Source organism: Seriola dumerili, unplaced genomic scaffold (assembly GCF_002260705.1).
Source record: "Seriola dumerili isolate Sdu_G_001 unplaced genomic scaffold, Sdu_1.0 BDQW01000025.1, whole genome shotgun sequence".
Taxonomy (NCBI): Eukaryota; Metazoa; Chordata; class Actinopteri; order Carangiformes; family Carangidae; genus Seriola; species Seriola dumerili.
Window position 1 is genome coordinate 5185460 of NW_019174280.1, and position 16689 is coordinate 5202148.

Sequence of the window (16689 nt, forward strand, 5' to 3'; positions counted from 1 at the left end):
ACCCTTATCAGAACAAAGGTGCGACAATACAGCCCCATCCTAAACAGGATATCTAAGTGGCCATACTTCAAACAGCAACAATTAGACTCGAGTGCCATCCGTACTGTGGAGGTGTAATTTCACCATAGTTCCACTAAAACTATGCTTGATGTCGGTGGCCTGTGTTCCATTTGATGCCAGTGAGCATCAGAAATCTGCTTCTTAATGGTGTAAATAAATCAGATGATTTAGATTCATGTTGATCTGGGAAAAATCAGACAATCAAATCAGGGTTTTCTTGATGCATTTTATGTATTTATAGACTTGTTCAACTATATATCAAAGCTAAAATAGGTGTCATGATGGTTGAAATCCTTTTTCAGAGGCTTTTCTGCGCAAAAAATAATAACATTTGGGGGGAAAACAGTAAATAGTTGGATTTTTTTGACAGAAGTGTCAAATTTTAAATATTTCATATCACCATTTCAAAAACCCACATTTGTCAAACCCTATTTTCCAATAAATCAGACAGTAACTGAATAGTGATGTCACTGATGTGATTTAGGAGCAGTCATATTAGTATTTATTTCATTTCACTGAATAAATCACAGTCTCTCGTTTGTCTTGACACTTTTATTTCTCTAGAATTAGAATATTTTCCTCCTCAGTCGGTTCAGATCGTGTTCTCTGCCGCTACACATGTGCCCCAGACAGACATCTCTTGACCCTGTGAACCTGAAGTGCCCTCTCCTCAGTAGCACCCTTGTCTACACACACCCCACACTCTGATGTGTACATTCCTCTGGACGATGTCAGGCCGGGGCAGTCTGGCAACAGTCTGTCACACAGCGGGCTTATTTCTGCCCGGTGGCTGGAGAACAGTCTTGTCCAGCAAAGGTAGAGGATCAGCACTAAAACCAGCACGCCATCCATCCAGTCTGTTCACTGTGGTACAAGTGTATGAACAGGGGGTCAAAGAGGAAGTGGCGCATAGCCTGGGGGGGGGGGGGGATTAGATGTTTATTCCGAGACCCTGTCACCCATTCTTGGCCCTTTCCAGCAGATTAAAATTATTAGCCAAACAGACAGTTAATCCGAGGGCCGGGGGGGGGGGCTGGCGTGGATGTGGATTGGGGCAGGCTCTTCACAGGTTGGTGATTATCTGATTCCATTGCGAGGATTTGCCTTGCCTTTTTTGTCACACAAACATTAGAAGAGGGGTGCTCTCACTGGCTGCACAGAAGGCCCTGCCTGTGGTTGTGTATTGGCCTGTGTTTGCTTAGAGATGTCAGACAGACTGAAGGGACACACAGGAAGAGCAAATGACAGATGACTGCCAGACCTGCTCGCTCCAGCCACTGCCTGCAGCTCACAAACAGGACAAATTATTAATTAGTGCTGGAGACCTGAGACCACACCGTCACACAGTCTTTGTACAGTACAACATCACAGAATGTAATACTGAAATATTTCTCACTACGACACAAATATATTCAAATTATGTAGTTGTATGTGTACCAAGGTAGTTGTGTGTACACATGTAAGTTAAGACACTTCATTACTTTATTATATTTTTGAATATATCATGCTGTTTCTGTACCTTTAAACATGATTAATTACTGTTTTATTGCATCTACAAATTATTCCTTTTCCATGTTTTTTATTTCAACTTTTGCAACTATATATGAATTATTCACTAAATTAATACATTTGCAACGGCACAAGGAAATTTCAAGACTCTTTTGTGAATATGAAGCATAATCATTGATCTTATATGTAATTCTTTTATTTTTTTTTTAATTTCTTTACATTTTTAATTTATGTTTATTCTATTTTGCATTGCATATTTTCAAATGTTTAATCCATCCTTACAAAATTATTGATGGAAAATTAAATCATAATATACTATAATTAATTTTATTCATTTTTAGTTTTAATTAGTTGATATGATGGAGACAGTACTCATTAATTAAACACTAATAAACTGAGAAAATACTGTAAATGAGTTAGCCTTATTTTCATCTTTTGTCTCCAGCCAGATGTTAAAAAATGGCCCTAAATATAGGCAGAAAAACCACATATCTTATATATCTAATATATATAACATAGTAAATAAATTAATAAATAATGCTACATTCTCAGACTCGTGAGAACCAGAATTCAGTTTTTCCAAGTTTGACAAACGGAACCCCTTTTTAAAAAAAAAAAAAAAAAAAAATCATTCCAGTTGCATCAACTCCTCAACTCAGACTCGTCTTCAAAGCTAACCCTAACCCTAACATCCACACCGGTCTATCAGATTGTCTGATGTCAGAACCATCAGTGCAGACATGTAAATTCAGAGCACATCTATTGTCCAGTCCAGCCAGAGGCCTGTTCTCCAGATCCTGAAATACATAGGCCTGTGCTGTCCTCCTTCCCTCACATTACAACCCCTAATTCGGGAAATTAAGATGCCTTTTGTGTGATATTTCTCAGTCTTTCTTCCCTCCCATTGCCAATCAAAGCCAAGATGCCTAGTTCAAAGCCACATCTGATGCTCCTAGGTGCCATTTCTTTTCAATCAAAGGCCAACAAGCGCTCCCACAATCAACAACACAGGTGTTAATTAACATCCAAGCCATTTGCATTCAAAAGCCGTCCAATTTATGGGTCATTCCCTTCCATTTGTGAAACATGAAATCCCCTTTGCTTGGAAAAACTGCTGTTTGTATAGATACCAACTTCAAATGCTTAAAGGAGACAAATATTCCAGAGGAAGAGCTGGTGTGTTGCTGCTGTGTTTTCCATGAGGTTTGCACATCATATCACAGCATCTCATTACAGACGTCTCCCTGGGAACGAGGCGGAGCTGCTGCCCTGCTCCAGAAAGTCAATATTGAACTTGTGTTGGTGGCCACTGTAAATTCCTCATTATGCACATGGCTGTATTGTCAGCGACTTCCTGATCTACTATTGCCTGCTTTAGCTTAACATCAAATATTTGGGGGAATGAGCCGCTCTACTTTGCACCTTAATGGCCCGTATAAGCCTTTTTTTCTTTTTTTTTTGTGCTGGCCTGTAAACGTCAAAGACACAGAGAGAGTCTGGATCAAATCCATCGAGGCTGCCTGCCAATAATCATTGATCAGTCTGTCAGAAAGGGAAAGCGCTAGACCTGTGCAAGGACAACACAATTATTGCTCAATGGCCTCCACATGTAGACAAAGTACAGGACAGTCTAATTGCATTTCACACAGCTAATGACAGGCCAATCAGTGCAGACACAAGAGGGTTTAATCCCAGCAGTGTAGACTTAACCAAATAGGATCAGACATGATTAGATAGGACTAACAATAAATATTTTGATCAACCAATTAATCGACAGGGGAGGGTGGATAAACATGATTATATGAATGAAATCCCAAAATGACAGGGGACAAACAGCTTTAAACGACCTCATGGGCCATGATGTGTGATCATTCTTGTGACTGAGAAAGTAGTAAATGGGTGAAATATATATGTACATCACACACACACACACACACACACACACACACTTATACGTACACAGATGGGTGGCAAATTAAAGGAAAGAGGAAGAGTGGTGTTCATCCCTCCGGTAGACTTCACAGACTTGTAGAGTCATTGGCAAGGAAACACTTTATGTTGGTTTCTCCTTTAATTTGTCACCTGTCTGTATTTATTGAATTAATACAAGATAGCTGTGGTGACCTACAAAAACATCCAACTTTAGACAGCTGTGGGAAGGCCTTTTGTACACCAGAGGGCGCTACGGTAATGTTATTCAAGCTGCGAAAGGTTTTAAAGGGATGATCCACCCTAAAAACAGAATTTACAGCATTATACTGTATTAAACAGAAGATGTATTCCTAAACCAGAAACCACTGTCAGGACTTGAATCAGTGATGCCATCATTTCACACTTGCGGGATACGTCTACTGAGATTAACAATTTGATTGATTCATTTCGCTACTGCATCTTTATTTCCTTTATTATTTCATCTGGTCTATAGTGTCTTTTGTCCGTTTGTATTTGATTTTATTTTTTATTGTATTAAATTTTTATTCTCTGTTTCTGTTGATTTTATTTCCTTTTTATCATGTTTTTTAAACATTTTTAATGCATTTCTCTACATAGTTTAAAATATGTAGAAATACTAGAATTTTGAAATACATAAAGAAATACAGTTTATATTCATATATATTATGAGATCTTATGCTTAAAGGTGTGTTTCGTGAGGTTTTCCATTGTCAGTCAAAAAGGTTGTTATATCCCAGTAAAATCACCACTGTTGCTGTAGACAATATGTTGTGTTGATGTTCCCTAACACACAAACTTTATGCCCTTTTTGATTTTATGTTGGTTAACGTGAAATAGTTTTTAAACTCTGTCACAATTGCCAATGAGTAGGAATAAAAACAAATATAACAACAATAAAAGCAACGTATTCAGAAATGAAAACATTGCTGCTCAACATCTCTCTACCTCTGATAAGGTGACCTGGTTGTGCAGTGCCACACACGGGACAGAGTCATAAAGGTTGTGAAATAGGGAAAGAGCAAAGACACTTTCTCATCTTTACGGGTGTTATTATGTCGTTATGTACTGTTGCTCACGCACTTTTACACATAGGATATTTCCATATTTCCAAACCAAAGTAATCAATCATCTCACAGTGGTTACACATTGTAGAATATATAAAGTCATGTCTGGCTGGTTCTGATAAACACTCATTCCAAGACAGTATGCTTCAAATTACATCTTGGTCAGCATCATAATCTATTTTATTGGACACATCTTGCATGCTAAGTCGTTCTGTGTGTTCTCATTTCATCACAGTGTGTCTTTGTGCCTTTCTTCTTCCTGGCATGGAAAAGGACTGCAGCAAGAACTCATTTGAATATTTTCTGAAATATACAAGTATTTTAATTTATGTTGGTCTGTGCTGGTGTGCGCTACACAGACACAGACACAGATACACAAGGTTCCTGTCTCTGGCTTAAGATTCAGCTGCTATGAAGGCTGTTAATCATTAACAGATGTACTTTGAGCAGTGATAGGAGTCGTGCTTCAAAAGGACAGGACATTTCCAAACCAGAGATGATAATGAGTTCAAAGTTACACATTGTGAAAGTGCACAAAAGCCCCACACATAAGTCTTTTATATGACATTGAATAGCTCTCGAATAGAGCTGGATTATACTGTCACATATCACTTCTGACATAATACTTTTATAAAGAGGTATGTGATGACATGCAATGTTTTCATACAATATAATGTTAGATAGCGATGTGAACTAAAAATGCAGATGCAACGTTGTTCCTTTCACTCAGCAAAGCAGACAAAAAGTATAATAGCTTGATTCATTGAGGACTGTCTTTGTGACTCAGCTACTGTACGGATCTGTGTTTGATTCTGATATACAGACCCGCGCATATAGAAAGTCTGACTCACTCTTTCTGCGGGAACTCAGCAGACCTCAGAGTCATCAGTATATCCTGCTCTAGCCTACAGGCTGCTCTATAGTTAGTTTGCTCTTAGCTTCAAGCCTCTCTCAGGCCTGAGAACAGTCACAGAGGCAGAAAAAGCTTGACACACTTAGATGTTGTTTTAGAGTTTCAGAGTTGCTATTTCTGATGTTGTCTGTAAAGACATGATGCAATTTAGTGGATGCAGTCAGCCATCAGTGTAGACATGTGGGCATGCAGTACTATTATTATACAAATAAACGAGTTTCATGAGTCAGTTGTAGCCAATACACCATAACCTGACACAAAATGACAGAATTTGCAAGTTTATGCATTTGCTTCAGTGCAAGGCACATGCAAACAAGTCAAGGTTGTGTGAATGTGGCCCACTGCAACAGCTACCAGCTCCCAGCACAGGTTATATTGACGCACACCGCTCTGTTCTATATCCAGTGTTTCGCAGCCAGTTAAAGGGACAGCAGTCATTGTTATTCCAGTCTGGAGAAAATGTGTCCTCTCCGCACCACGCCACCAGCAGACCGACAGACAGCCCGCAGTTTCCATTCACAATATTGACAGCCCCCACCACCACCACCATCACCACACGCCCCCACCTCCCTCCGCACAGCAGATGCTGTGACGGGCGCCATGATGATGATCTGGGATTTTGCCTGCAGCAGCAACCGGAGATGCTGTAACGCTCGAAGATTGGCCGCAAGCTGTGAAGGAGTCGATGGATTCAAAGTGAAGCACAGCAAAGATGGCGGATGTGAAGATTCCGAGGTGTGCGCATGCGTGAAAGTTGGAAAATATCCACAATTTCTCCTAACAGTGCCACGCGATGCGTCGTCGAAACGTATCGTGTTGCAGCTAAGACATTTTCGTTGGGTGAAAAGGAAGTAAAGGATATGATGAAGGTTCGTAACTTGTTTTTTTTCAATGTATTTAAGCGGCGTCGCGAGCTAAGCGTCCATTTCTAACTCATTCATATTTTACGACCGAGCCCTACTTCCCACAATCCAGCGCTACGTTACGGATACAGCTGTCTACTTGCTTGTCTTTCCTGTCGAAAGTTTCTGGCAGCAAGCTGCTGGTAGCTTGACTGTGCAGACACGGCAAGAAGCGACCGACCGGCGGCGGAGGCAGGCAAAGCAAAGGAAAGGACAGGGGGAATTTAGGCTGTGTCCCGTATTTGGACTAAGCAAGACTAGACTACAGCTTTCCTTTTGACATGAAGCAAGCTCCTCTGTAACCTTCAACAAGGACCCGAATATATAACGGCTAACTTACGGGCTGTTGGAACTCTCGAACTAACCGTCGTTTTGAACTGTGAAGAAACTAAAGAGACATTTGGTTTCTGGGCGAAGAATGGGATTTAAAGAACATATCTGCCAGCTCTGAGTTGTGAAAACAAGGGGATATTTTCCATTTGGATGAAAAAATAACCATATCGTCGAAAGGGGCCGAATTCGGTTAAGCTGTGTTAACACTGTGCACATTATATACGATCTCCTGGGAAAAAGGGGGGCAATGATGGCATTTAGGAACGGAGAAAAGTAGCGTTAACGTTAGCTCACTGGCTAGCTAAATAGCTAACCTAGCAGGCTGCTAACTAAGCCTGTGTCGCCCTTCCATTCCTGGAGCAGAGGAGGGGCGCTGGGGCTTTGTAGCATTGCAGATCTGCCTTGCATTTTTGGGTTGCTGCAAGAATGGAGAATCCCATAGATCTGCCACAACAACTCAGGGGGATCTGTTGAACCGCATCGACACGGTTATTTTCCATTTTCCACACAGAGGACACCAGAAAGTTCCATCAAACGTTGGGGATTTCATCAAAATCTGCCGGCCCGGGGCAGCCAGGGTCTGTAATTGTGACTACTTCTTTTCTTATGCACCCTCTGGGGATAGGTATTATAAAATGGGGAAGTGCTACACGTCTTATCCATCTCCTAGATACTGGATCTCGAGAGGGCGATCATGAATAGGTCGGTTTTAACGTGGAATTAGCTCCGGCTTGCCCTCTATTCAAAGTTTTAATATTTTCGAGACATATTCAAGGTGAGAAAACTTCTTTACAGGCCCCTCTGCGCTAACTAACAGGCCGAGGAGGTGTTTGCTAACCCCCTCTCACCTCCTCCATCATCATTACTTCAAAAACCATCAAGCCGGAATAATGTCGGGAGAGGTTCGTTTGAAGAAGCTGGAGAAGCTGATCCTGGACGGGCCAGCTCAGTCCAATGGCCAGTGCCTGAGTGTGGAAACGCTGCTGGATATCCTGGTTTGCCTCTACGATGAGTGCAATAACTCCCCGCTCAGGAGAGAGAAAAACATCCTGGAGTTTTTGGACTGGGGTAAGCAAGCTTATTTTTTTATTTCCTCTTGTTTGGCCTGTGCATTCAGCCTCCCTGTCGTTTTTGGTAAGATGATAGGCTAATAATGTTGGTGGTGCAGTGGCCCTCCCTTCCCCATCACATTCCTTTTATAGTAGTAGTGGGGCTCTGTTGGCCTGCTCTCTTCTCACTCAAACCCTCCCTAAAACTAAAAGCAAGGCCACTTTATTCCTGTGTAATTAAATGTTTTATGTGTTTTGGAAAAGCATGTTACATGGCACCATGCTGGGCTTACAAGAACACAACAGAAGACATGTCAAAAACAGATAAGTTGTGGAAAAAAAAAAAAAAGGTGGCACCAAGTTGACAATAAGAAGGAGAAACCAAATATGCAGAGGCAAACTATAGCGAGGAAGATCTTAAGCAGACCCACTTAAAGTTTTGATATGTATCCAGGAAAGATCTCATAAAGATGTCCTAACCTCCAGGCCACTGTTTATTCTTATGAAAATGCATTCTTACATAAAGTAGATGCCTTTCTGTCATTGCACCAACACTCTTCAGTTCAGCGTAGTTTTCACAGCTACTTTGCATGTCAGTTTCTTTTCCTTTTTTGTGGGTGTATAGGTGAAAGCTTGTTGATAACCTGTGTGGCTGCATACTGTATATCAGATAGATCATGTTGTAAAGTAAAACGGTGGTGTTTTGTTACCATCTGCTGCACAGAGATCAGTTGTGCAAATGTTTTCACCCAGAGTTTGATTAGTTTATAATGAGAAGCGGAGTTTGGGTTCAGAGTTTTGTAACTTTTCCTCTCCCCTGCTTAAAGCAAGGTTAGAAAAAACAACACACAGGAGACAGGAGGACCACACACACACACACACACACAAACAACTCAATCATTTGTGCAAAAGGATTGTGTGTGCGTGTGTGTGTGTGACATCGGGGGTTTGGTTTGTGCATGAAGCAGGAATGTGAACAACTCACCTTTTTTATCTGGCGCAGAGGCCCAGCTAGCTGCCGGAGCATGCCTGGCTGGCCCGCTTGTCCTTTAAAGCCCTGAAAGAAACAGCACTTTGAGGCAGAGCAGGAGCAAATCATTGCCCTGGATCAAGACAAATTAATAATACAGCAGGCAGTATGAAAAAAAGAGTATGGAAAGAAAGTGCAGTTTTGCATATTTGCTTGCCTTTTTTTCTTTCTTTTTTTGCAGAAACATCTACAGTGTTAAACAGGCCGCAGTTTGGCTCATTATACAGTGGCAGTGTCAAAGACAGACAAGATGGCAGTTAAATCAGTCGAATGGTGGTAGATTCTGGCTGTGGCTGCTAAGTTGGTCAACTCCACCAGCCACCATCTGGACAACCAATCCTGTACTAAAAATGGAGCTGTACTGGCTGGTAAACTACTGAAAGTGGCTGGATTTGGTGATTTTTGTGTGGGGATAAAGAGGTACTTTCCTCTCTGTCCAAAGTCTTTCCCAACTGTGTTTATTCATTACACATGTATTGTTTCCTTTAGAGCACTCTATTTTTACCCCAGTTGCCAGTCCAAGGCTGATCTGCTGCAGAAAACCTGCCCGTGCAGCTGGCCCTGCAACAATGCCTGTGTGCCCTGGCCTTAAAGGAGAGGTGCCCTGTGCTTGGGTGCCAAGTGGTGACTTCATCCTGACATTTTCCTGTGTTGACACTAGAAACTATCAGACCTAGGTTGACCAGACACAACATGTGGATGTGTCCCAAGTTATCATAGTTTTGTCGAGGTCCCATGTTGCTGCTTTGTTTTGTACTCCAGAGGGATTTGTGTGAGAATCCTCCAGCTTCTTCTTATTGATATCTATTAATTTAACTGAGTTGCAGAGTTTGTATCCAGAAGTCAATAAAACTGAAGTTATGTAAACGAAATTAACTATCTTCATCGGGTAGCGCTCATACAAGAGTCCTTAGAGAGCCTTTGCTTATGTCAGTTGCTATCTTCTTCAAAAAGATTTAAAAAATAGAAAGGCTTGTAAAACAGTTTGAGTATTCCATTCATTGGGTGATACAGGACCAAATCGGCAACCAGCATAAGACTCCCCAAGGGTCTCGCATCAGGGCTAAGTGGGTTGAATTGAAGGTTGACTTATTAAATGATTCACATTGTGATGGTGTGCCACAGACAAGTGTTTTGGGATAAGGCATTTTACGTGCTTCATCAGTAGTCAGAAACAAACACTGAATCACAGACTGCTGGATGTGGTAGCAGACAACACTGCAGAGTAGATTCCCATCTTATGCGAAGGGATGAAATGACTTGCTTTGGCGTGGTTTTAGCATTGTGATAACTATCCACAAGATAGTAGACAACACTTTTGCGGTGCAGCCACCAACCAAAATATGGTATAATAGAAGTCAAGTCTTGTCTTGTCCTCTTTTTTTTGGAGTGTCACCACTCCCATGTTTTCTTTTTCTTGGCAGCGTACCCAGCCAGAGGGTCAAAGGAAAAGAAGCACACCTGTTACACATGCAGTACCCTTTGTAGTAGTTGGACAATTACAAGCTAAATATTAGCTGAAGAAGTGATATACTGCCAATATGGCCCTGTATTTATACTTACCACCAGAGCCAGGGAGTGCACATGACCAACTGTATCCTATAAGAAACAGATTGGATCAGACAGATTGCGTTAACACATACTCAAAACACAGTTTAATCCTACATACAGAAAAATGGTTCAAGATGGGCCTCATGAAACCTAAGACCTCTCCGACATGAGAGTGATCTGCCTTTGTCAGCCACTCAGAGGATCAGAGGATACCTCTGCAGCTCCAGTATGATCCGAGAAAAAAGACACATCATCGTACTTCAGTCACTGGGTCTGTGCACCTTTTTGGTACGGCGGCACAGCTGTGACAAAGGTGCAGCGATGTTCGAGAAACGAGAACGTATATGAGCCAGAGAAGAAGACAAACATTTGTATTGGGTCTGCTTTTCTTCTTGTTTGGTGACCTCATTTCAGCTGAAATAGAGACCCCTACATGACCTGCAGACACGGGGGAAATGAACACGGGAAAGTACGCTGTATCCTGACTCCTCACATATACCACAACACTTACCCTGTCTACCACTATCACTAACTCAGGCCTGCTTTGGTATTTATTCTCTTACAACCTGGCCTGGGAGGCCTGCCAACCTATGTCAAAATCGTACTTATTTGTCATTTAATGTTTTAGTGTTTTTCAGTTTCTTCTGTGGATACAACACATTCATTTCTCATAGACATCCTGTTTTCTCATCACTTCCTGATTTTTTTTTTTTTTGTCCTAATCTCCCTCCCTGTTTTGGGAAACGGATTGCGGGGCAGCTGAATGAAAACGGGCAGCCATGCCAGCCCACACTTGGCAAACATGGGGGAGGCAGCCTGACTTTGTCTCAATCCAGACTCAGTGTTAGCCCACAGTGGCCAGCTGTTCAGCTGCAGCTGATGTGTGCTCCACCCTGCAAGGCTTTCATTGGCAGCATGCCTCACACACTACTCACAGTGGAGGCGCACACACAATCACACAGACACACATACTAGCACACACACTTATTATTGTGGTTTTGCCCAATGAGGCTATCTCTCACTGCACAGACTGGAGTCCCTCCCTGTTATTACCATTATTGAACAGACCAGAAAAACTGTCATTACACTTGTAAGAATTTGAGTTTTGTTGGAGAATCTTTGGGTCACGTGGTCTTAAATTCTGCTCAGAGGCCAATCCACCCCATCAAAAACAAACAGCCCTGTATGCAAGGCTATCTCTTCAAACCTCTGGCCTCATATACTTTGTCCACAGCACCACTGCAGTAATAAACATGTGTGTAGACTGGTTTAAGCTAATGGATTGCTAGCTACCTTGCCAATTGTGTTGTAGCAGTAAGGAGAACTGCAGCAACATCAGTAATGCTGTACAGTGTGCCTGGTTCAGGTAGAGAGAGATCAGGCAGGAAATGTTCTCTAGTGCTTTTATTTTTGACAGCCTATGGTGGATAATAAAAGAGAGTGGAGAGTTGATTGTGAAGCTGTGTTTTGGTCCTGATCAGGACTGGGTGCTTTTGGATTATAATAAATCCATGAAGAAACTGAAGTTACCAAAAGAGCTGCTGATAATAACAGGACTGTGATGTTAAGATAAAGGCTAGTCGTCAAATTTTGAAAGGGAAAATCTCAAATCTCATTGATGGGGAAAATATTGTTGTGATCGCAGGTAGTTTGGATAAGTAAGCTGTATCATTAATATCATTATTAGTATCAGACCCTAAAATCCTGTGTGGCCTGGAATCTCTCCGGACATCCTTGTTACCCCTCTAAGTTGCTCTGGCGTTTCCTGGCTGGCTGTCTGGTGGTTACGGTGGGCATAGAGAACAGGAAGGAACCACAAGGACTCTCAGTGAGCTAGTCCAGGCCCAATGGGTTCATGATGTCATACGAGGAAGTGGGACAGCTGTATCGCATTGTGTCATTGTCTCCTCTGCGGCTCACTCGTTCATAACATTTTGGTGTTGTTGAGAAGACTCAAGGTCACCGACATGTTTATTTCCTTGCTGGTGGATTCCCTGTACACAAGCTCACAACAGCAGATCTGTCTCACACACACACACACACACACACACACACACACACACACACACACACACACACACACACACACACACACACACACACACACACACAAGCTTTTTCTATTGTCCTGAGTGCACTCACAAACAATCAGACATAGCAGAGGGGCCCATGTAGATGCTCTCCTCTCCTGGTGTCCGCTGCTTCACACCCGAGTTTAGTATCCCAAAGGGAGCAGTCCAGCAGCCACTTACACTTTATTATGCTCTTTTTGCCCTCCACATTTCATTTACTCTTAGCCTAAATTAACCCTGCAGCATGCCAAACAAACCTGCCAGAAGAAGAAAATTAAGGTAGATCATTTATTTACATAATCATTTAAAGAACCTGATTTAATTGCTCTAACGTTAGCAAAGATTTGTGAGACTGGTGCCAATAGTTATGAGCAGCATGTGTTTCAAACATAATGCAGTTGTTCATGATTTCATAAAACACACTGTTTGAATAGTAGACTTTATGAAGCAGTTTAGTGTTCTACTTCCATAAAGTTGGGGCACTTGCGAGAAGCAGATTAAACACAGAATGGTTGAAACCTGTTCTGCAGAGTCCAGTATATCTTTACAGGCCCTGCTATAGGTCAAGCCCCCATATCACTGGATCCTACAATTCCCCTAATGCAAATCAAATCATTAGTGTCTTTCATGAGGCTCTCCCTGACCAGCTTTCAAATTCCACATCTCGGTTTATAATGCCAGTTTTCTGTTAAAAGATTCAGCCTCCAAGCTCCAGTCCAGATAACCCTAATGACATCATCAGGGTTATTTTTTCAGACTGGAAAGCACCCTACATGGCCACAGAAGACATTAAACAACAATTTCCACAGGCTGAGCAGTACTGCCTGTGATGAATACACTGACCTTGGTGGAGCCTGCCTTTAAAACATCAAACAAATTGACAGTTTTTTTCATGACATTTAAGATATAGGCCAGTGAGGTATGGATCCAGTTCTACAGCTACAGCTAGCTATGATGGCATAGCTGGAGTCTATGTTGAGGATTACCTGGACCTGTGCTAGGGTAACACACATGAAACTGTGCATAGCATTTTAAGCATCAGATTATTCACAGGTGGCCTTTAAAAACACTTAGTCAATCTGTCTGGGAGCTTTTGTGGGCAGAGAAATGCCTGCTGCTAATTGTGATGTGTCATCAGAAAGTGGCAGGGGAAGGGTTGGCTTCCTTTCTCCGTCTCCCAGAGGACAAACTGCAGCGCAGGTCATTAGCCAGCCTCCCAGGACCCTCGGGATCTGACTGCAAATGGCCTCTCCTCCCCCCTTCCCTTTTCTCTCTTTTCTTTACCTTCACTTCTTGTTATCCTCCCATCTCGTTTCCTTTCTTCTTTTCTTTTTCTACATAATTTTTCCCCTGCATTGTTGTTTAGCTGGGTTTGGCTGACCTCTCTGCTGAGCTGTCTGTCCATCACTTCAGACAGTGTTTACAGATCAAATGAAAGTGAAGCTGCTCAGTTGGCTGCGTTTAGCTCATTATAATATTTCTTTTCCCACTGCAGCTTTTCAAAATAAGTCCATCTCCGTTGGATGGATCTGTTTTAGCATGAAGCACACGCCATGTACTTGCATAAGCACAAGTTATGTCATTTCTGCCTCGTTAGGAATGACTCATATAGATACAGATGATGGTGTACAAAATATAACTACAACCTCAACCATCTCTCTCAATGAGTTTGATTTCTGGGAAATTACAAGAGTCTTTAGTGCAGTTTCAGTCATTTGTAAGTGTGTTATTCCGCTCATGCTGAAGGAAAAATGTTGGTCTGCTCTCCTTGTAATGACTCTTCAGCTCCGAGGAGCAATTGGCAAGTCTTCCTCTTCTGTCTGTCAGCTAAGTCTACACCAGTGACACACACACACACACACACACACACACACACACACACACATACACATAAACGCCACAGACAGAGCAACATTGTTTTCTCACAAGATTTTTTTATGCTGTCAAAGGGTTTTTCTAGCCCTCCACCCGTTCAGCTGAAACGGTCCCACAGCCAACTGGCGAAGGGGCTTGCTCGCATAGTTTTGTCTCTTCTCATATTCATTGAACTGGGTGAGTATGTGTCAGTGAAGGGGAGCGCATCTACACTGGTCTTACAAAACAAGATGTTACCAAAAGCCAACTCAAAACACGAGCAGAAAAATGCATAGTGCAGACATGCCCCCCTTTCTTCATTCATAAAACTGTATGGAATCCAAACAGAAATAACAACAGCAGATAAACGGAATATTCCTGAAAATGTATCTTGTTGATCTTTATGACTTTAGTGCAAAGCCTCTAAACGATAATATTTTCTGCTGCTTAAAATCAATGTCAAACTACTGATTCTGTTATTGTTATACTGCATGTCCAATATGGCACATATTCACCAGTAGTGAATTTCAAATTATGTGTATTGTGGTACACTTTTGATTGGGAAAGAAGCTTAATAAAACGTGGATCCTTCAAAGTTTAACGACTGTTAAATCTAGGGATTAGCGAGTCTAAGATTATGTGGGCAGTAACCATAGATGCAATTTGGCTTCCATACAGTTTCTGCTAGATGCCATTCAAACTGTGTGTACACACACCATTATATTATTTGTGTAGTATTACTAAATGAATTGATTATTATTGTTATACCAAACCTTCAAAGAGGACAGGGTAAGTTGGATTTCTAGAAGAAGCATATCATTTAAATTCAAAACACAATGTAAGTTCAGTCTGTTGTTTATTTTATAAATATATCAGTGTCTGCTGCCGACCCTCCGCTGTCTCCAACCCCAGGATAAAACCTATTAGCTGCTCTTCAAACCCAAGCCCTCAGGAGCCTCGTCAGGGCACAAGTTCATAAATATTATGGAAGAAAACTGCAGCATGAGATCCTCTCTGGCCGCTGTTTTATTACCTCCACCAAGGTTTGTTTATTTCTTTTTCAGCAGGATTACGCAAAAAGTACTGAACAGATTTGCACCAAACTTTGCGGAGGGACGGGGCAATGGACCAGGGAAGAACCCATTACATTTTGGTGCCGATCCCGTTAAAGGGCTGGAGTTTCCCTAGTTTCCCTAGCATCACAAAATAGGGCATTTTTCAACATTTTCGTTAATTTCTGAAGAAATAATGTTTTGATGTTAAAAATCAGACATATTTATGGTCTTGAGATCTATGTCTTTGTACAATTAGGTGCAGATTGTTTGGCCCTGGCAGAGGTATGCGCTTGGACTTAGGGTTATTGTGGTTGCCATTGGGAATCTGTTCATACATTTCATCTATTTTCTGTTGTTCCTGTTGTTTTCTGGTGTCTGAATGTAACCTCCCATTAGCATTAGCACAGGACCAGTTAGCATTAATTTTAGATGCTGATTGCAACCAGTTAGTTATCCACGTTCGGTGCTTCTGTTATGTTTTATTGATAGGGATGTTGTTCTTTGCTCACTGCAACAACTCTGCCTGCCTGACTTGTTTGATTTTGCGTCATAATGCTGCATCATCTTTATTACATCAATTTCACTACCTTCTAAAATGTGGAAATCTAAATCTGGCATAACTATGTTCTAATGCACATGGCTTGTGCTTAAAAACAATGCATAACTGCATTCAATTTGCAACAGAAAATTTCAACTACAGCTTATGGTTTAGGTGCAGAAGCCTGAAAAATCTAGGCAGATCTCCAAACTCATGGTTGGGACTGCTTTATGTCCCTTTGCATGTGCTGTAGCCAGTGCATCGCCTGGCTGCTTTGAGCGGAGGGCTCAGCTGTGTGTGCAAAAAGCGCTGACTCAGGCCGCAGCCCCTCATAGCCGAGCTGCCTGTGGAATTTGGAGCTGAGGTGCAATGTTCGGGAGAACAGCAGCTGTTTAGATGAGGCCTGCCTCTTTGTCCACCATTGCCACCCGCCCCATTCACTCTCCCTGTCTGTCTGTCTGTCCGTCAGCTCCTGCCATCTCTCTAGCTCTCATTGTTTAGGTCACTCTGTCGATATGCTGTCTCCTCTACTCATGAACTTTGTTATGCTGCATATCTCTGATAGTTTATTTAGCTCTCTTTATCTCATATCATCTCTCTCTTTTCCTCTAACTCTATTCTGTCTCTTCCCTTCTTTGATTTCCTCTGTTTGCTCTCTCCTCCTATCCTCTCCCTCCCCTTCCTGTCTGTGCCCCCCACCCCCCCTCCCACCCCAACCCCAGACTGCTGTATTCCAGCTTTGCCTAGTGACAGAGAAGGCTGAGGTTGGTGCGTGTCTGTGTAGGCCATGTACCAGAGGAATCGTG

At 42.0% G+C, this 16689-nt stretch overlaps 1 protein-coding gene across 5 annotated transcripts in view; it reads left to right on the plus strand.

Moving 5' to 3' along the window:
• Positions 1–6579: 6579 nt before the first annotated feature.
• cdc42bpa (CDC42 binding protein kinase alpha) overlaps positions 6580–16689 on the plus strand; it is a 73815-nt gene continuing 63705 nt past the window's right edge. For all 5 annotated transcript variants that reach the window (XM_022770454.1, XM_022770455.1, XM_022770456.1 and 2 more), the window contains exon 1: positions 6580–7802. In XM_022770454.1, coding sequence (XP_022626175.1) covers positions 7625–7802 — 178 coding nt within the window. In that variant the 5' untranslated portion in view covers positions 6580–7624. The remainder of the gene's footprint in view (positions 7803–16689) is intronic.